The sequence below is a fragment of the Microcaecilia unicolor genome, chromosome 14 (genome assembly GCF_901765095.1).
Source record: "Microcaecilia unicolor chromosome 14, aMicUni1.1, whole genome shotgun sequence".
Lineage (NCBI taxonomy): Eukaryota > Metazoa > Chordata > Amphibia > Gymnophiona > Siphonopidae > Microcaecilia > Microcaecilia unicolor.
Genome location: NC_044044.1, coordinates 50,059,724 through 50,081,110, shown reverse-complemented (window position 1 = coordinate 50,081,110; position 21,387 = coordinate 50,059,724). Strand labels below are relative to the sequence as shown.

Genomic DNA, 21,387 nt, shown 5'->3' with positions numbered 1-21,387 from the left:
ATTGTCCTTGATCTCCATTACGTTTTATATACTGTAAAAAGAGAGAGTTCCCAGAAGCTGCTGACCCAGTGAATATCATTACCTGATACAGTCCAAAGAGATTGCTTCCTTCTGTGGACAGGAAGCCAGTGTCAGTGTGATATCTGAGGAGAGCTGAAGTCTTCCATTCTTTTAAAGGGGTGTTATTGGGTACATGCCACACGGACAGGTCCTCAGCCTGGATATCGAAATAGCCAGGATTCTACAAAGAAGAAGTAGATTCAGTGTTTGAAACATTTCTCCGAAGAGAATCTGTTTAATTTCAGCCAGCCCAGCAAATAAGGTCCTATCCTCTCAGAGCCCACCTTGTAATCATCACTGGTTGCTCCTAAAGATGTCCCAAAGGTGTTGTAATTGGCCCAGTTACCATCTCCATCTGGCCAGAGTAAATTGTTCCCCTGTTGGCTGGACCAGCGATCCCCCTCTGTGCACTTCCCATACATGTTGTTCTCATGGACACTGGCCACCAGGGTCCAACCTCCTCCTTGGGTGGTCATATCACAGAAGGTCTGGTAGACCACACCTTCTTCCGTGACAAGAGAATATATTCCATCTGTAGAACACACAATAATATTAAATGGTTTAAATGTTTTTGGCCACAGTATCTTTGTGGTTATTAACTAGAGACAAAGTGAGTTTGCAATCAGGCTTGTGGCTAATGGTTTTGGTATTCTTTATCCCTGGATATCTCTCACTGAAGAAGGTCCCCTAACCTCATACATTTGACAGCTTAAGTAGCCACCTAATTCAGGTCAAGCCAAAGAGCTTTAGCCAATCCTAGGTTTGCCTTGCTGCATACCTGAATTCATACTTATGATGCTCCTTAAACAATGCTGGAACTACGTTTCCACGCATGCACTTTGAGGAGGGAGGAAAGAGGGGTGGCGCAAAGCCAGGATTGGACCAGTGTATTTAGATTGACTTGGGTAAGATGGCAGTCCTATTTGCAGCCACTGTATCAAGAAGTATGTCCTTATTGCAAAACCGGGTGAAGATGCTGCATTTACAATGAGGTGCAAGACGAGAATTGCTTTGCAAGTCCATAGTTTTCATATATTTTATGCCCAACTGCTGCGTGTACTTTTGAAGGGATAACTTTATAAACAACTTGAGTGTGCAGACTATACAAGCAAGTTACAAGCTCAATTGCCACGGTGGTATCAGTGCTATATTTCTGTGGAATTACTTTTATGCACAAACTTTTACATGATACACACATAAGCATTTCCAAAGTACAGCAAGGGCAGGATCGGCACTTGGGTATGTATTTTATAAACACACATACACCAATTATACCCAGAACATACATGCTTTTGGGGTGATGTATTAAAAGGCACTAGGCATGTTTAATTTATATAAACAGGTGTAACAGTTAGGCCTGTGTCTTCCCTTCTTAGGCATCCTATTATCACTTTAAATGGATTTGCTTTATACTGTGCCACCTGTGGACATCATGTCAAACTATCTGGCTGAATCTAAAACTCAGTCTAGGCTATGCAGTCATGTAACTAGCCGGCTAGTGCTGACATTTCTCTGTAGCTAAGTGTCCCCCCTCCCCCCCAAACCTACTCATGCTTCCAGGAATGTTGATTGTTTTTAGCAGATAAGTATAGGCACTTATGGGCTCATTTTCGAAGAGAAGGACGTCCATCTTCCGATATAAATCGGAAGATGAACGTCCTTCTCCCAGGACATCCAAATCAGTATAATCGAAACCCAATTTAGGACATCTCCAAAGCACTCCGTCGCAAGGACGGCCAAAGATCAAGGGGGAGTGTCGGAGGCATAGCGCCGGTGGGACTTGGGTGTGCCTAACACTTGGATGTCCTGACCCATAATCGAAAAAACAAGGACGTCCTTGACAAACACTTGGACGTTTTTCACCTGTTTTTCTTATGACTAAGGCACAAAAAGGTGCCTGAAATGACCAGATGACCACCAGAGAGAATCGGGGTATGACCTCTCGTTACTCCCCCAGTGATCACTAACCCCCCTCCCACCCTCAAAAAACATCTTTCAAAGTCGTGCCAGCCTCAGATATCATACTCAGGTCCATGACAGCGCATGCAGATCCCTGGAGCAGTTTTAGTGGGTACTGCAGTGCACTTCAGACAGGCGGACCCAGGCCCATACCCCCCCTACCCATATATAGGTGCCCCTTCACCCATAAGGGCTATGGTAATGGTGTACAGTTGTGGGTTTTGGGGGGCTCAGCACACAAGGTAAGGGAGCTATGTTTCTGGGAGCAATTTATGAAGTCCGCTGCGGTGCCCCCAATGGTGCCCGGTTGTTGTCCTGGCATGTCAGGGGGACCAGTGCACTACAAATGCTGGCTCCTCCCATTACCAAATGGCTTCCATTTGGCTGTTTTTGGCATGGACATCTTTGGTTTCGAAAATCGCCGAACGTCAGAAACGTCCATGTTTAGGGACGACCAAATCTAGGGGCGGGCCAAATTTAAGGATTTGGGTCATCTCTGACTGTATTTTTCGAAAACAAAAGATGGATATCCATCTTGTTTCGAAACTACGGGTTTCCCCGCCTCTGGATTTCGCCGTTTTGCAAGGACGTCCAAATCGCAACTTGGATGTCCCTTTTGGAAAATGCCCCTCCACGTGAACCTAGGCATCTATCTGTGGGGGATGCCTAGGTATAAGCAGTATATAAACATCACTGTTTATGTTAAGTTAAAGGTGGTATAGCAAATACTAGTAGACATAAACATCTGACTTTATTGCTAAGAAGAAACAAACCTCATCTGGAGATCCTCTGGATCTACTTGAGGTATAAGGGCAAGTGGCAGTGACCAGCCCACAGCTGAGAGACAACTGCAACCCCCACCCCTGGTCAGCTTCAGTCCAGAGAATCAAAGAGGTAAAAACCAGATCTTCTGAGGCACCCATCTGACGTCCAGGGAGGTGTGCTGTCTGCCTGGTGCCAAGATTTGGGATGTAGCAGAAAGTTTACTGAGAAGAGTGGAAAATATGAAAAAAGATCTGCAGAAGCTAGAAGAATGGTGTAATGTTTGGCAACTAAATTCATGAGAAGAAATGCAAAGTGATGCACTTAGGGAGTGGAAATCCATGGGAGACGTATGTGTTTAGGCGGTGAGAGTCTGATATGTACAGACAAGGAGAGGGATCTTGGGGTGATAGTATCTGAAGATTTGAAGGCGATGAAAGAGTTGTGACAAGGCGGTGGCCGTAGCCAGAAGGTTGCTAGGCTGTTTAGAGAGAGATGTGACCAGCAGAAGAAAGGAGGTGTTGATGCCCCTGTATAAGTCATTGGTGAGGCCCCACCTGGAGTATTGTGTTCGTTTTGGAGGCCGTATCTTGCTAAGATGTAAAAACAAATTGAAACGGTGCAAAGCTACAAAAACGGTATGGGATTTGTGTTACAAAATGTATGAGGAGAGTCTTGTTGACCTGAACATGGAGGAAAGGAGAAACAGGGTGATATGATAGAGACGTTCAAATATTTGAAAGGTATAATCCGCAAATTAACCTGTTCCGGAGACGGGAAGGCAGTAGAACTAGAGGACCATGAAATGAGGTTGAAGGGGGGCAGATGCAAGAAAAATGTCAGGAAGTATTTTTTTCATGGAGAGAGTGGTTGGATACTTGGAATGCCTTCCTGCAGGGGTGGAGGAGATGAAAATGGTAACTGAATTCAAAAATGCGTGGGATAAACATAAAGGAATCCTGTCTCAGAAGGAATGGATCCTCAGAAGCTTAGCGGAGATTGGGTGGCAGCACCGGTGTTTGGGGTGTGGGGCTAGTACTAGGCAGACTTCTACGGTCTGTGCCCTGAAAATGGTAGATACAAATCAAGGTCAGGTATACATATAAAGTAGCGCATATGAGTTTATCCTTGTTGAGTAGACGGATGGACCGTACAGGTCTTTTTCTGTCGTCACCTACTATGTTACTCACGTTACTATGTTACTCATCAAACCTACTGACCACTATCTATGCTGCTCATCCATGTTGGCGCAAATGATACTGCTAGGTATCCTGCTGAACATGTCAAATGTAACTTCATGGCTCTGGGACAGACAGTGAAGCAGTAGGTGCATAGGAGGTGTTTTGATTGATTGAAGGAAGCTCACATCCTGGAGCTGAATGTGTGGCTGCATAGATGGTGCCAGAATGAGCATTTTCCGTTTCCTTGACCATGGGATGCTTTTCCAAGACCTACTGACCACCAGAGTTGGTGTCCATCTATCAAAGAAGGGTTGAAGTGTGTTCCGTAAACAGACTGGCTAAAATACTAAAGAGGGCTTTAAACTAGATTCAAAGGAGATGGGTGAGAAAAGCCCCAAAGTCATTAACAACTCTTGTGAATGTAAGAGAATAATAAAATGGGAGAAAAAAAGAGCCTTATCTGGAGAGCTTTGTATACCAATGTCCATAGTACAGGAAACAAATCTCTAGATCTAGAGGCAGTAATGATAGAAGCCGACTTGTTTGTAGGGGATATATATTGTGACGTCATCTGCGTATATGAATGGGTGAGGCCTGATTGGATAAGGACTTGGCTAGTGGGGTCATCATGAGGTTGAAAAGGATCGGTGATAGTGGTGATCCTTGTGGTACTCCGCAGTCTGGTTTCCAAGGTGAGGATATGTTTGGGCTAGCTTTCACTTGATATATTCTTGTGGTTTGGAAGCCCCTTGATCCATTTGAGTGTGTTTCTGCTGATTCCGAAATAGTCTAGGAGTCTTAATAATATGTTATGATTGACCATGTCGAAAGCACTGGACATGTCAAATTGTAGGAGGAGTATACTTTTACCTATTGCTATTTCCTGCTTGAATTTAATTAAGAGAGTGAGTACTACTGTTTTGGCACTGTGTAGAGGGCGGAATCCTGATTGTAATTCGTGTAGTATTGAGAATTTAGCTATGAAAGGGGAAGTGGTACTGATAGGTGATTTTAATATACCGGCGTTGATTGGAGCATCCCTGCTGTGGAGTTGTCTAGAAGCAAGGGGATCTTGGATTCTCTACAGGAAGAATTGTTTCAGCAGTTGCTAATGGAACCCACACGGAACGAAGCTATTCTGGACCTGGTGCTTACAAATGGAGAGAGTTTCTGATGTTATGGTGGGTGATCATTAGGCATCTAGCGATCACTGGATGCTGTAGTTCAATATTAAGACACGCGAGGAAAGGACTTATTCAAGACTGAAGGTTCTAGACTTCAAAAGAATTAACTTTGTCAAGATGAGGGAATATCTCAAGGAAGAGTTAGTTGGCTGGGAACAGCTGAAGGAAGTACAACAGCAGTGGGCAAATTGAAAGGAGCTCTTTTTAAAGGGGACAAATCTTCATGTTAGAAAAGTATATCAAAGTAAGAGGAAAAGACAGTCGCTTTGGTTCTCAAATGTAGTAGCAGAAAAGGTAAGAGAAAAAAGGTTAGTCTTCATAAGTTACAAGATGATGCAGAAAGAGGAAGACAGGCAAAAATACCTAGAAATGCTAAGAGAAGCTGAAAAGCTGTCAGAAAAGCAAAGATACAAATGGAAGAAAAGACAGCCAGTACAGTAAAACTGGGAGACAAGACATTTTTAGATATGTAAGTGATAGGAGGAGTGAGGCTCAAGGGTGGAGAGGAAAAATATGTAGAAGCTGATAAGAATAACCTGAACTGCTTAACAATTATTTCTATTCTGTGTTCATGGATGAAAGGCCGGGGGTAGGACTGCAGAAAAAAATGGATGTTGGGTAGACCAGCACCGATTCTCAGAAGACTGTGTTCATGAAGAGCTAGCTAAACTAAAAATAGACAAAGCAACAGGCCTGATGGGATACATCCGAGGGTGATCAAAGAACGCAGGGAAATATTGGCAGCTCCGTTGTCTGACCTCTTCAATGTTTCCTTAGAATCTAGAGTGGTCCCGGAGGATTGAAGAAGGGTGGTTGTGGTCCCTCTGCACAAGAGTGGAAGTAAGGAGGAGGTTGAGAATTGCACATCTGTTAGTGTGACCTTGGTGGTGAGTAAACTAATGGAAACGTTTCTAAAGCGCAGGATTGTGAGGTTTCTAGAATCAAATGGATTGCAGGACGGGAGACAGCATGGTTTCACTAGAGGCAGGTCTTGTTAGACAAATCTGATTGATTTCCTTGACTGGGTGACCCAAACAGTTGGAGATGGGAGGGGCACTAGATATTGTGTAGTTGGATTTTAGCAAAGCTTTTTGACACTGTTCCACACAGGCGATGATAATAAACTGAGTGCCCTCGGTATGGGCACTAAAGTGACTGATCTGGGTTAAAAACTGGTTAAATGGAACGAGACAGAGTAGCAGTAAATAGAGTTTGCTCTGAGGAAAAGGATGCTATCAGTAGTTTACCGCAGGGGTTGGTCCTTGGGCCAGTTCTTTTTTAACATCTTGTGACTGATATTGCAGAAGGACTGTCTGGTAAGGTTAGTCTCTTTGTGGATGACACCAAACTTTGTGGTTAATGCCTAGTGGTTAGTGCAGTGGACTTTGATCCTGGGGAACTGGGTTCGATTCCCACTGCAGCTCCTTGTGACTCTGGGCAAGTCACTTAACCCTCCATTGCCCCTGGTACAAAATAAGTACCTGAACTATATGTAACTGCTTTGAATGTAGTTGCAAAAGCCTCAGAAAGGCGGTATATCAAGTCCCATTTCCCTTTCCCTATTTGAGATTCTACATGGAATGTTACTATTGGAGATTCTAGATGGAATGTTGCTATTCCATTAGCAACATTCCATGTAGAAGCCTGCCCTTGCAGATCAGAAACGCGGCCACGCAGGCTTGTGTTTCTGTGAGTCTGACGTCCTGCACGACGTCAGACTCACAAAAACAGAAGCCTGCACACCCGCATTGGTGATCTGCAAGTGCAGGCTTCTACATGGAATGTTGCTAGTGGAGGAGTAGCCTAGTGGTTAGTGCAGTGGACTTTGATCCTGGGGCACTGGGTTCGATTCTCACTGCAGCTCCTTGTGACTCTGGGCAAGTCACTTCACCCTCCATTGCCCCAGGTACAAATAAGCACCTGTATACATGTAAACTGCTTTGAATGTAGTTGCAAAATACCACAGAAAGGCGGTATATCAAGTCCCATTTCCCTTCCCTTTACATAAGTACATACAGTGGTGGAAATAAGTATTTGATCCCTTGCTGATTTTGTAAGTTTGCCCACTGACAAAGACATGAGCAGCCCATAATTGAAGGGTAGGTATTGGTAACAGTGAGAGATAGCACATCACAAATTAAATCCGGAAAATCACATTGTGGAAAGTATATGAATTTATTTGCATTCTACAGAGGGAAATAAGTATTTAATCCCTCTGGCAACAAGACCTAATACTTGGTGGCAAAACCCTTGTTGGCAAGCACAGCGGTCAGACGTCTTCTGTAGTTGATGATGAGGTTTGCACACATGTCAGGAGGAATTTTGGTCCACTCCTCTTTGCAGATCATCTCTAAATCATTAAGAGTTCTGGGCTGTCGCTTGGCAACTCGCAGCTTCAGCTCCCTCCATAAGTTTTTCAATGGGATTAAGGTCTGGTGACTGGCTAGGCCACTCCATGACCCTAATGTGCTTCTTCCTGAGCCACTCCTTTGTTGCCTTGGCTGTATGTTTTGGGTCATTGTCGTGCTGGAAGACCCAGCCATGACCCATTTTTAAGGCCCTGGCGGAGGGAAGGAGGTTGTCACTCAGAATTGTACGGTACATGGCCCCATCCATTCTCCCATTGATGCGGTGAAGTAGTCCTGTGCCCTTAGCAGAGAAACACCCCAAAACATAACATTTCCACCTCCATGCTTGACAGTGGGGACGGTGTTCTTTGGGTCATAGGCAGCATTTCTCTTCCTCCAAACACGGCGAGTTGAGTTCATGCCAAAGAGCTCAATTTTTGTCTCATCTGACCACAGCACCTTCTCCCAATCACTCTCGGCATCATCCAGGTGTTCACTGGCAAACTTCAGACGGGCCGTCACATGTGCCTTCCAGAGCAGGGGGACCTTGCGGGCACTGCAGGATTGCAATCCGTTATGTCGTAATGTGTTACCAATGGTTTTCGTGGTGACAGTGGTCCCAGCTGCCTTGAGATCATTGACAAGTTCCCCCCTGTAGTTGTAGGCTGATTTCTAACCTTCCTCATGATCAAGGATACCCCACGAGGTGAGATTTTGCGTGGAGCCCCAGATCTTTGTCGATTGACAGTCATTTTGTACTTCTTCCATTTTCTTACTATGGCACCAACAGTTGTCTCCTTCTCGCCCAGCGTCTTACTGATGGTTTTGTAGCCCATTCCAGCCTTGTGCAGGTGTATGATCTTGTCCCTGACATCCTTAGACAGCTCCTTGCTCTTGGCCATTTTGTAGAGGTTAGAGTCTGACTGATTCACTGAGTCTGTGGACAGGTGGCTTTCATACAGGTGACCATTGCCGACAGCTGTCTGTCATGCAGGTAACGAGTTGATTTGGAGCATCTACCTGGTCTGTAGGGGCCAGATCTCTTACTGGTTGGTGGGGGATCAAATACTTATTTCCCTCTGCAGAATGCAAATAAATTCATATACTTTCCACAATGTGATTTTCCGGATTTAATTTGTGATGTGCTATCTCTCACTGTTACCAATAACCTACCCTTCAATTATGGGCTGCTCATGTCTTTGTCAGTGGGCAAACTTACAAAATCAGCAAGGGATCAAATACTTATTTCCACCACTGTAAGTACATAAGTAATGCCACACTGGGAAAAGACCAAGGGTCCATCGAGCCCAGCATACTGTCCACGACAGCGGCCAATCCAGGCCAAGGGCACCTGGCAAGCTTCCCAAACGTACAAACATTCCACACATGTTATTCCTGAATCTTGGATCTTTCCAAGTCCGTTTAGTAGCGGTTTATGGACTTGTAATAGGGTAGACACCCCGGAGGGCATGGATAGCATTTGGAGGGATCTGGCAAAGCTTGAAGAATAGTCCAGCAATTGGCAACTCAGATTTAATGCTAAAATATGCAGGGTCATACACTTACTTTGGTAACAAATCCAAGGGAGAGGTATAGTATAGGGGGTGCAGTACTTCTGTGTATGAAAAAAGAGCATGACTTAGGAGTGAGTATGTCTGATGGCCAAACGGGTAGAAAAGGCAACAGTCAAAGCCAGAAGGATGCTTGGGTGCATAGGAAGAGGAATGGCCAGCAGGAAAAAAGAAGTAATAGTGCCCTTGTATAAGTTTCTGGTGAGGCCCCGTTTAGAATACTGTGTTCAATTCTGAAGACTGCACCTACGAAAAGATATAAACAGGATGCAGTCGGTCCAGAGGGCGGCTACAAAATTGGTCAGTGGTCTCTTTCATAAAGCGTATGGGGACAGACTTAAGGCTCTCAATATGTATACACTGGAAGAGAGGCGGGGGGGGGGGGGGGGAGAAGGGATATGATAGAGACATTTAAATACCTCAGAGGCGTTAATGTACAGGAGGTGAGCCTCTTTCAAATGAAGGAAAACTCTGGAATGATAGGACATAGGATGAAGTTCAGAGGTTATAGGCTTAGGAGTAATCTAAGTAAATACTTTTTCACAGAAACGGTGGTGGACGCATAGAATCACCTCTCGGTGGAGGTGGTGAGACTGCCTGAATTTAAGAAATCATGGGACAGGCACGTGGGATCTCTTATATAAATGGGCCACCCTGTGGGGAACCTCTGTCACAATATCTTGATTATCATTTAGCCACAGAAGTCCAGAAATCTCCATCTTATGTTAAGGATTCCAGAGATATGATAATACAGTTGCAACAATTGGAAATTCCACATGAAACATCGGTGTTGATGATAACTCTTGATGTCAATGCTCTCTCTACCAATATCCCACAGGCAGAAGCATTAGAAGTAATCAATGAATACTTGAGTAAAATGGATTTACCATTGACGAAAATCAATTTGTTAAACCAAATGGCCAGATTTGTAATCACTAAAAATTATTTTGGATTTCAACAAAGGTTCTTTTTACAGACAAAGAGGGTTGCCATGGGGGCTACTGTAGCCCCCACGGTAGCCTGCCTTTATATGTCTAAGTTTGAAGAGAAATAAATAAATAATACCATGTTTAATTCATCCATATTATTCTGGAGAAGGTACTTTGATGATGTACTCTTGATTTGGAAATCATGAAGAGTTTCAGATATTCCTTACTCACTTGAATAGTGTAGATCATAACATCACATTTTCTAACCAGGGGTACAGAGGGGGGGGGGTACAGAGGTCTGTTTTCTGGACATTTTTTATTAGGTATGAGGAGAATAGGTTTGTCATGCAAGGGTATAGGAAGCCAACCGACCGTAATATCAAAGCCATCACCCCCCTGTCTTTGAAAAACAGCATTCCTGAGGGGCAATTCTTAAGGATACGTAGATTATGTTCAGAAAAAACTAAATTTATGGAACAAGCAAGTGACATGGAGAAACATTTTGCTCAGAGGGGTTGCCCCAAAAGAACAGTGAGAAAAGCTTTCAAAAGAGCACATAATGTGCAAAGAGAATGGCTATTGACAGATGCTGAGCCAATTAGAGAAACACATAGTTCTATCACATGTGTTTTACCGAATGAGCCTGGTATTTTTGCTATCAGAAACATTATTAATAAACATTGGCCGATGCTAGCTGTTTCTCCAGAATTTGAGAGGAAGCCTAGATTTGCCTATTCACGGGGCAGTAACATAGGAGAACGTTTACACAAAAGGATTAATACACAAAGACAGGAATGCGGTCATTTTAAATGCCAGGGGTGTGTATGGATCTATGTACCTAATCAACCTGATAAAAAATTTTATTTGAATATTTTATTATTATTTGTTACATTTGTACCCCGCGCTTTCCCAATCATGGCAGGCTCAATGCGGTGGGCAATGGGGGAATCGAACTCAGTTCCTCAGGACCAAGGTCCACCACCCTAACCACTAGGCCACTCTGATTGTGATTCAGATATGGTCATTTATGGAATCACTTGCCCTTATGGCAAATGGTACATAGGTCAAACAGTGAAAAAAATTAAACATTGTTTAGCCCAACATCTTAGCAATATAAGGCTATCTAAAATGGAAATGCCTCTAGTAGATCATTGGCAGACTATGAATCATACGATCTCTCAGTTGCGATTTATTGTTTTGATAAGATTTGAAAAAGCTTGTAGGCAATATGTTAAACAAAATGATTTATTTTTATTTATTTTAGGTCATTTATACCCCGCCTTTTGCCACAGTGGCACAGCCCCAAAGCGGCTTACAATGAACTAATAAATTAAATCAAATACAATGAATAATGGAAAGGTAGAAGGAACGGAAGGAGGAAGGGAACATAAATACAATCTGAAAACAAAGTAATAAATAGGCAGGGAAAGGAAAGCATAAAGGGAGAGGAAGGTGGTAAAAGTCTAAATCAGGTCTTGACTCGCAAAGTCTCGGATAGGCAGGTGGACAGGATAGCAAGCCGAGAGAGTAATTACAGATGCGCCACTTCACCAACGGGGCCCAACAAACGCCATGGCCTTCGAACGGCGACAAAGGTGGACATCACGGGGAAGGCCCGACGGGCAGGGAGATCAAAGGCCACGCAACCTGGACCGCTAGAGAAGCAGATGCTGAAGAGTCACAGCAACGAAAAAGGCAGACAAATCTTCCTAGGTTGCAGGGGAGAGCAGCGATGCCCATCCTTGGGTTCAAAATCTGCAACAGGGAATCAGCCGCAAGGTAGCACCAGTTTTGGCAGGAATCAGTGGTCCGAACTCATAACCCTGTCCACTCCACTTCCTTATTGACCACTGATTGGCTACCCTCTGATATATTTAAGGGGCGCACGCGCTGGCGTCTTTTCAGCTGCGGTGCCATTTTTCCAGGACCTCTGTGAGGTTGATCCTGTGCAAACAGCCAGAAAAGAATTGAAAGGTATGGCAGTTACAAATTATAATTAAACGAGTTATGTAGTTAGATAATACAGTGAGAGGGTGTATTTACTTTTAATTTTACAGTCTAACCCCTGATGAAGCCAGAAGGTGAAACGCATTGCAAGCGTAGGGAGTTATAACGGACTTCGACTACAGAGGTGCACGCAACAATCAGCGGTCTCCTATAGATGAGAGCTAGGAAACCGATAAGAGAAATTAAGAATACTTTGAAAGAAGGCAATATCTGAGGAGGCTATGTGTCACCAGAATGAACAGCAGTGACATCAGTGAAGAGCCTGGGAATATAAACTGTGTCGTCTTAGTATGAGACTTTGACACAATCCATTTTTCAAAAGAAATTAGAATCAACATCAGAAAAATCATTAAGGGATTATGTTAATCCCGGTGTCATACAGCCTCCCTGATGTTTAGTATACTTAAGAATACTGAAAAAGTTTAAGAAATTTTGTTGTCTCAGGTGAATGAATGGAGTGTGAAAGAGTAGAGTATGAAAGTGAGGATTGATTAAGTTAAAAGTAAATGTTAATCGGATTTGGGTATCTTTTAATGAGAGAATATGAATAAAGACTAAAGTAAAAAATCAAAATAAACTGAATGCAGTTATTTGGTAGGAATTATATAAAGGAAGAGAGAGTGGTTGCTGTGTATGGGCAAACTGGATGGGCCATTTGACTCATCTGCCGTCATGTTTCTATGGATGCCTCAGATCTGCTAGCATCCAGGTGGAAAACATGGGGGTGGGAGGGGTCCAATTTTGGGGAGGAGGTGGATAGAAATTTGTTTTATTTTCTTGTGTTTTTTTTTTCCCATTTAATTTCAACTCATTGTCAGCTTCAATGCACGTGAATAACAATTAATAATATACCTGGTACTTGCTGACGGAATGTCCCTTGCAAATCTACTACTCGCAAGTTAAATTCTCTAACAGATGTCTCATTTAAATGAGGAAAAGACTTCAGATACTCGGCTCCAGTGAATAAAACTGCTTCTTGAACCAAGTCGCTCAGTGTTTACCTTAAAGATGTTTTTTCTTTTTTTGTGGGTAAAACTACTGGCGAGTATCCTCATAAGTCAAAAACCTCAATTTTTAAGGCCTTAGGGCATCAACCAAATGTAAAAAAAATCTAAAACGTAAAAGTCCCTAACGAATTTGAAAAAACGAAGAATGCACCAAAAAAACAAGTCGCACATGTTCGGTGCGGTAATGAAAAGTACAATGCATTAAAATGGTGTAATCCCCGTCGGTAATCGGCCCCTAAAGCATGCGCAGAGCAGCCAAGCGTTATGCTGGCTGCTCTGCGCATGCCACAAACATCAAAACAACAACAACAAAAAAAACCAAAACACAAACGTGTGTTTCGGGAGGGGGCAAAGGCGCTCGTCAGGAGCGTCCTGTATGGGCGGCCTTGCCCCCCCCCCCGCCCCAGGTCACAGCTGCTCCCCTCTTCCCCCTGCAGCATAGAAATCCAAACTTTAGCAGCCCCGGCCCCACTCCCTTCCTCTCTTCCTTTCTTTTGCCCACAGCTCCGCCTCCCACCATCCTCCGCCCCCGCCGTCCCCCTTAGGTCGTCAACGTCGCTCCCCCCCCCTCCACCGAGCCCCCCCTCCGCCTTACTGGGCACACACAGCGCCTCCACACAGAGGTGAGAGGTGCTGCGCAGGCCCTATAAGGCGGAGGGGGGGCCGGCCTGGTGGAGTGAGGGAGTGGCGGCGATGACCTCAGGGGGGCGATGGGGGCGGGGCACGGGGGCAGAGGATGGCAGGAGGCAGAGCTGTGGGCAAAAGAGAGGAAGGGAGGGGGGCCGGGGCTGTTAAAGTTTGGATTTCTATGCTGCAGGGGGAAGCGGGGAGCAGGAGCAGCGGCAACCTCGGGCGGGGGGGCACGGGGGCAGAGGATGGCGGGAGGCAGTGCTGTGGGAGAAAGAAAGGAGAAAGGGAGGGAGAAAGGGAGAGGGGGCCGGGGCTGATAGTTTTAAGTTTTGTGCTTTTTAATGCAAGGGGAGCGGGGAGCAGCGGTGACCTCGGGCGGGGGGGGGGGGGGGCTGCAAGGACGCTCCTGACGAGCGTTTTTGCCCCCTCCCTCCCGATTTTTTTTTTTTTTTACATTACAGTTTGGAAGCTGGGCAGCCCTAAGGAGAGATACAGACCTCTGGTTAGCTTTCTGGTGGTTTTCCTGCGTTAGGGCAAGCGGTAAACTTTGATGCTTCTCATTCCAATAGGGTTTCTAAACAATTTGCTCATCTGCATTCCGTTTGCATTAGCTGCAAAGGCCTTTAATGCATGTCACGGTTTAAAACTTGTTCCTTAAAGGGTTGTAAAAGGGTCTTAAAGTTTAGTGCATCTGGCCCTTAATGTTTACAAGGCAAATAATTCATTAATAAAGGTTGTACATAGCTGCTGCTTAGAATGTATATTCAGAGGGAACGCCCCCTCTGAATATACATTCTAAGCAGCAGCTATGTACAACCTTTATTAAGGAACTATTTGCCGAGTAAACATTAAGGCTTTAAAAATTGAGGTTTTGACTTATGAGGATACTCGCCAGCAGTTTTACCCACAAAAACAGAAAAATATCTTTAAGGTAAACGCTGAGTGAGTCGGTTCAAGAAGCGGTTTTATTCATTGGAGCCGAGTATCTGAAGTCTTTTACTCATTTAAATGAGACATCTGTTAGAGAATTTAACTTGCGAGTAGTGGATTTGCACGTGAATAACAATGCAATGAAAAAAAGCCAGTTCCTAGTGTTTTTATTTTTATTTCACAACAGAAACCCAATGAAGAACCAGAACCTGTCAGACGGTTGTGAATATCCCAGACTAACCAAATAAAGATTGAAAGAGGTAAGAGAGAGGACCATTTATCACTTCTTCTGGGGGATTTTCAAATGTTCATGAATGTTTTGCTAATCTTTCAGCAGAACAGGAAAATACATTTTCCATATGCACAGGCACTGTGACTATGGACTCTGGAATTCGTTGCCGGAGAACGTGGTGAAGGCGGTTAGCTTGGCAGAGTTTAAAAAGGGGTTAGATGGTTTCCTAAAGGACAAGTCCATAAACCACTACTAAATGGACTTTGGAAAAATCCACAATTCCAGGAATAACATGTACAGAATGTTTGTACGTTTGGGAAGCTTGCCAGGTGCCCTTGGCCTGGATTGGCCGCTGTCGTGGACAGGATGCTGGGCTCGATGGACCCTTGGTCTTTTCCCAATGTGGCATTACTTATGTACTTATGCACTTATTAACATAAACAGGCAAAATTCCCTCTTCGAGCAAAATTATTTTAGATAAAGGGGCAAGCAAAACAGTTATGCATCATCTTTTCAATCGACTTGAATTTCTTATCTCTATTGATCTTGATGTAAAACTGTTTCAATGTGTTGCCTGCCCTTGTTCTATACAGCTGGATCTCGGAGGATTCCTGGATGAAGAAATCAAATTACCAGAATTGATTTAATTCCCAGCAATTACACCAATTTAGCTACAAGGCTTTAAAAAAAAAATCAATTTGTGCAATCGAAGATAAATTTATTTGCAAAGTCCGCAGGGTTTTTTGTTTTTCTTTGTAGGGATTTGAGGTGACAATCTCATCTGGTTATCAGAGGAGCCAGCATGGTATCAGGCCCAAAAGTTATCCCACTGGCAAGTCCTCCTCAGAACCTGAAGGAACCAAGAGAGAGAAAAACAGAGAAAGCTGAACTGAGGAGGAGGTTTTGACTTTTCTGTTTTAAAAAAAAAGCTACAGGGTCAAAGCCCTGGAAATATCAGGCTGGGGTTAAAACTTCTGCTCACTGGTATCAAAAAAAACTGCCAACTGACTGACTTCCAGGAAGGAGACTTTTTGGCCAGTCCTGGGTTTAACCTTATATCCCAAAGCAGTGTGGGATTTGTAGTTCCTGATTTTACCCATTGAAATTGGTGAGGGAAGTCCCATAATGCAGCAGGATAAGATTGTCAGAAATTGAGAACTGCTCTAAAATTTCACTTTTGGCCTCTCTATCCAGTTAAGCCCAAAGCAAGCTGGGGACCGTTGCCAGCACTGAGGCTTATCCTGTGCAAACAAAAACATGAGATGGAATAAAGACAATGAAGGGAAGCTTTGGCCAACAGGAAGGACAAAGAAGGGCTGTCAAGTGATAGTAACTTTCATGATCTACCTAGGAACTTCCTAGGCAGTTTACATTAGCAGTAGGTAAAGAAGTTTCCGGAAAGAAGGAGGTAGGAGCTCGGGGTACAGTAAGTTCCAGAGACTCCAGTAAAATTCAGGAACTGTGGGGATGGCCAGTGCTGTAGCTCATGCACGTCCCATTCTCTAACACCCACTGTTATATTGCTTCTATGTTTACAGTACATTACATTATTCCATTTCTTGTATTCTATGTGGATTCACAAAAAAAGGAGGCTGGGTGAAAACTAGAAATTACACAGAGATCTATAAAACAAATTAGGAAGAAAACACACATCTCTGAAAAAGAAAACTCGTTATTGCCTTTTGAAATATATAATAGTTCTTTTGCAGTCTTATCTGAATTGACAAAAGAGTTCCAGCCAAACTGGGTCAGACCAGTGGTCCATCTAGCTCAGTGTCCTGCTTCCAACAGTGGCTAATCCAGGTCACAAGTACCTGGCAGAAACCCAAATAGCACCATTCCATGCTACCAATCCCAGGGTAAGCAGTGGCTCTTCCATGTCGGTCTCAATAACAGACCATGGACATTTCCTCCAGGAACTTGTCCAAACCTTTTTAAACCCAGATATGCTAACCGCTATTACTACATCCTCTGGGAAAGAGTTCCAGATCTTAACTATTAGCCTTTTGCTCATATGAGAGTTCATCCCCTTTATCATTTTGGTCCCTCTTCTTTGAACCTTTTCTAATTCTGCTATATGTTTTTTGAGATACGGCGACCAGAACCCAGTGCATTCGATTTAGTGGACCATGATATTCTTCTGCCTTCCCCCCTGCCCCAAACCCACTCTCCTCTTCCCTCTCTTACCGCCATCCCCTCCCCCATCCTCCTCTCCCCTCCCCTGTAGCTGATCTCTCTGTCAGAAAATCAGCCATCACACTAGGAATCCACCCATTCTCCCGGAACTTTAAGCTGTCCAATGCTAATCCCCACCCCTCCCCATCCCTCTACTTACACCCGCTTTGCTCACATTCATACATCCCACACCCCCCCCCCCCCCCCTCAACTCCCCCCCTGATTCAAGCAATTCACCCTTAGTCCACACAAGTCTGCAGTCCCTCAGGAAACTGGCTTGTCAGAAGTCTTCCCTCGATTCACCACTTTCTGCCATGCCGAATCCTTTCTGGGCTCTCCAGTGGCCTCCGTTATCTGTACCATGATATTCTTATGAATATGATGAATGATTATGGGATATCAAGGAAGGTCTTGAATTGGTTTAAAGGTTTTCTTACCCAGAGATCATACCAAATAAAGATGATGGGAAAGCTATCTCCGGAATGGTCGACGATGTGCAGTGTTCCACAGGGTTCCCCGATGTCCCCAATCTTACTTAATATCTTAATGGCCCCTTTGGGCTTTAGATTGGAGGTTTTGGGGTTGCATTCATTTATTTATGCAGAAGGCATAACTATTTACATTCTATTTGACGGTGTAATTTTGGATGCTCTATTTAAGATCAAGTGATGGAATGCCTGGAATCTTGGGCAAAGGTTGTCAAACTGAAATTAAATATGGGCAAGACAAAATTATTGCTTATTAGTCATCCTTGTAAGCAGATCCCTATAGGTAATATCTCTATTAATGGAGTTACCTATAAGCTTGACTCTCAGCTAAAGATATTGGGTGTGATTCTGGACTGTACCTTAACTTCTGAATCTCAAGTACAAACGTCAACTAAAATATTCAGATTATTATGGAAACTTAGACGTAGTAGATCTTGTTTTGAATTTCAAGTTTTTAAGTTGATCAGACTTTATTCATGGCGCATATGGATTATTGTAATATCATATATGTTGGCTGTAATGCGGCCATCCGGCAATGATTGCAAACATTACAAAATACCGCAGTGCATCTGGTTTGTACAGTTTCTAGATTTAATAGTACTAAGCCTTTGCTCGTTCGATATTCAAATTGTGCTGTTTTGCTTTTTTGATACTCCATGGCTTAGCTCCAAAATGCACGTTCCCATTGACCGATATGCTTGATACAAATTATATACGTAGCTCAGACACTTTCTGAAGTTTTAATTTCTATCACTTGTTTTATAAAACAGAATTAGAATTAACATTTTCCTATCGGATAACTAAGTGGTGGAACAAGCTACCAATATCAATACATAACCAATCCAGCTATGTGCTATTTCAACAATCTTTGAAAACCTGGCTATTTTCTAAGTTTGCCTGATTGTATAGGGATGTTCTGCTGTTTTAATTAGGATATTTGTATTGGTTGTTTCGCTAATCTGTATTGTATCTTTTAAGGTCTGAGCTACTTCTTGTTGTACTGTGAGCCGCACTGATCTAGTTCCTGGTGTACAAGCACTGATTGCAATGGAATGTGAAGGTAAGGCCAGGGACTGGATTGGGGGTGGGTGGGAGTTCTTGCACCTCACAGGGCTTTTGGGAGTGCCTTAGGCCCAGAGGGTTCTCAGGGAGGCTTCCGTGTGTCAGGCTTCTGCCTGCAGGCGAGGGGCCTTCTCCACAGACAGCCTGCAGGGGAAATCTGGCTATGTGTATGTAGGGGTTGTGTGCAGTGGATGAGTAGAGCACTGGGATTTACCGCTGCTCCTAATACAGGCACATAGTCGCACCCTGGAGCAGGTTTAAATTCCAATGTCTGGGCTTTCCTCTACCAACATGGATTCCCAATGTGAATAGCAAATTCACATTTAGAGTAACATAGTAACATAGTAGATGACGGCAGAAAAAGACCTACGGTCCATCCAGTCTGCCCAACAAGATAACTCATATGTGCTACTTTTTGTGTATACCCTACTTTGATTTGTACCTGTGGTCAAGGGGGCTGTCAGACATTTAAATGCTGTCATTTAGATTTCAGGAAGTTTCTAAAATAAGGGCCATAGTGTTGGGTTGGTATTTGTAGGCTGGGATATGGTGTGGTTTTAGGGGATTTGTTTGATATGGTTCTGAGGTACAGTGGTATGATATGGTAAGATACCTTGTTGTACAGTGTTGGTGTACAGTACAGTGGGCTAGGGACTTGTACAGTTTGGTAGGGTTCAGTGTGTTGAACATAGTATTGGAGTATGGATTTGTGGTATGATCTATTATAATGTAATGGGGTAGAGTATGGTGGAATACAGCGTTGGATTATGATATTGTGATATGGTGTGGTGGAACCATGTGTGGTATGTTACATTGATGGTACGGTTGTATGATATGATACTTCTCCCAAACAGAGCAAAATATCGCTTACCAGTAGCATTGTTGTCCTTGGCTTTGATCTCCTTGCAGCTGCGGAGAAGATTTATGGTCTTGGAGGGATGAAATTCTGAAAGGCTTCCCTCACAGGTGAGGCCATTCCAGCTGGCCACAAGGTCAAGGATGGCCAGTTTCTTACAATCAAGGTCATTAGGCTTATCCTGGTTCCCTAGAAATAGAGATTTGAGTTCATTTACCATTTACACCTGGGGGCAAGTGGGAGGGTCACAAGATCTGAGGTTTATTTTTCACTCAGAGCCCTTGATTCTGTATCTATATTTATTAATTTGTTTATTTCTTTTACATTTATATTTCGCTTTTCTATAGGAAGCTCCAGGCAGATTACCACATAAAATGCAAAACCTAACTACATAAAGAGCAAACATAAAAGGAGGAACATTATTCATAAAACAATAATGAACAAATTGAGACATGCCCCTCTTTAGAGGGTGACATAATAGCATGTTTCCTCCATTCACAGATTCAGGCATGGGGAACTCGGTTGAAACAGTCATCATAAAGTGTGTCTCAGTGAAGTAAAAGGAAACCTGTGGCTGGGTGAGCACAGGGACTAATGGTATAGGAGAGGCAGTGTGTCTGTTTGAATTAGTGCTAACTTAGTGCTAACATAGTAAATGACGGCAGATAAAGACCTGCACGGTCCATCCAGTCTGCCCAACAAGATAAACTCATTTTACATGGTATGTGATACTTTATATGTATACCGGAGTTTGATTTGTCCTTGCCTTTCTCAGAGCACAGACCGTAGAAGTCTGCCCAGTACTGTTCTTCTACTAAGTTCTGAAGCTAACATTGAAGCCCCTTAAATTTACACTCCAGCCCATCCCTTATCTATTCAGTCACGATCAGGGCATAGACCGTAGAAGTCTGCCCAGCTCCCGTTTGCTCCCAATTACCGGCGTCGCCACCCAATCTCCGCTAAGATTCCACGGAACCATTCCTTCTAAACAGGATTCCTTTGTGTTTATCCCACGCATGTTTGAATTCCATTACTGTTTTCATCTCCACCACCTCCCACGGGAGGGCGTTCCACATATCCACCACCCTCTCCGTGAAAAAATACTTCCTGACATTAGTCCTGAGTCTTCCCCCCTTCAACCTTAATTCATGTCCTCTAGTTCTACCGCCTTCCCGTCTCCGGAAAAGGTTCGTTTGCGGATTAATACCGTTCAAATATTTGAACGTCTGTATCATATCACCCCTGTTTCTCCTTTCCTCCAGGGTATACATGTTCAGGTCAGTAAGTCTCTCCTCGTACGTTTTGCAACGCAAATCCCATACCATTTTCTTAGCTTTCTTTGCACCGCTTCCAGTCTTTTTACATCTTTAGCAAGATACAGCCTCCAAAACTGAACACAATACTCCAAGGGAGGAGAGGGGGGTTAGAGAGATGCCAGGATCCGTAGGGAGAGGGATGAGATTGGATCTGCAGTGTGGAATGGCAGGAGAGGAAGAGAAATGTCAGAACCTGCTGGGGGGTAGAAGGGGAGAGATGCTGGGACTGGCAGAGGGGCAGAGAGAGGAGAGGTTAGAGAGATGTCAGACCACCAGGGGAGGGGGGGAATGGAGGCAGACAGTGGACCTGCGTGGGGGGGGGGGAGGGAGAATCGAAGCAAAGGGAGGACAGAGGGACCTGGGGAAGAAAAAGTGAGAGATATGCTGGGGCTGAGTAGAAAGAGTGAGAGAAAGACACCGGGGGGAGGGGGGAGAAATGTTGGACCCTAGGAAAAGTGGAGGGAAAAGAGAGAGACAGTGGATCCTGAAGTGGAGATATGCTGGACCAATGGAAGGAGAGAGTGATACTGGACTGGGGGGGAGGAAGAGGGAGAGATGCTGGCCCTGGGGTGGAGAGTGTCGAAGGAGGGGCAGAGAGACAACAAGCTGGAAAAGCAGAGAGAAAGGGACACAGAAGAAATTAGTGAATGGATGATTCACAGAGACGGGGACTTAGAAAAGAGATGCCGG

General features: G+C 44.0%; 1 protein-coding gene across 1 annotated transcript in view; it reads right to left on the bottom strand.

Annotated features, from left to right (window-relative positions):
• The window catches only part of ITLN1 (intelectin 1), a 34,662-nt gene that overhangs the window by 11,217 nt on the left and 2,058 nt on the right, over positions 1-21,387 (bottom strand). The window contains 3 exon segments of the mRNA XM_030187111.1: positions 83-241; positions 345-592; positions 19,397-19,570. Coding sequence (XP_030042971.1) covers positions 83-241; positions 345-592; positions 19,397-19,570 — 581 coding nt within the window.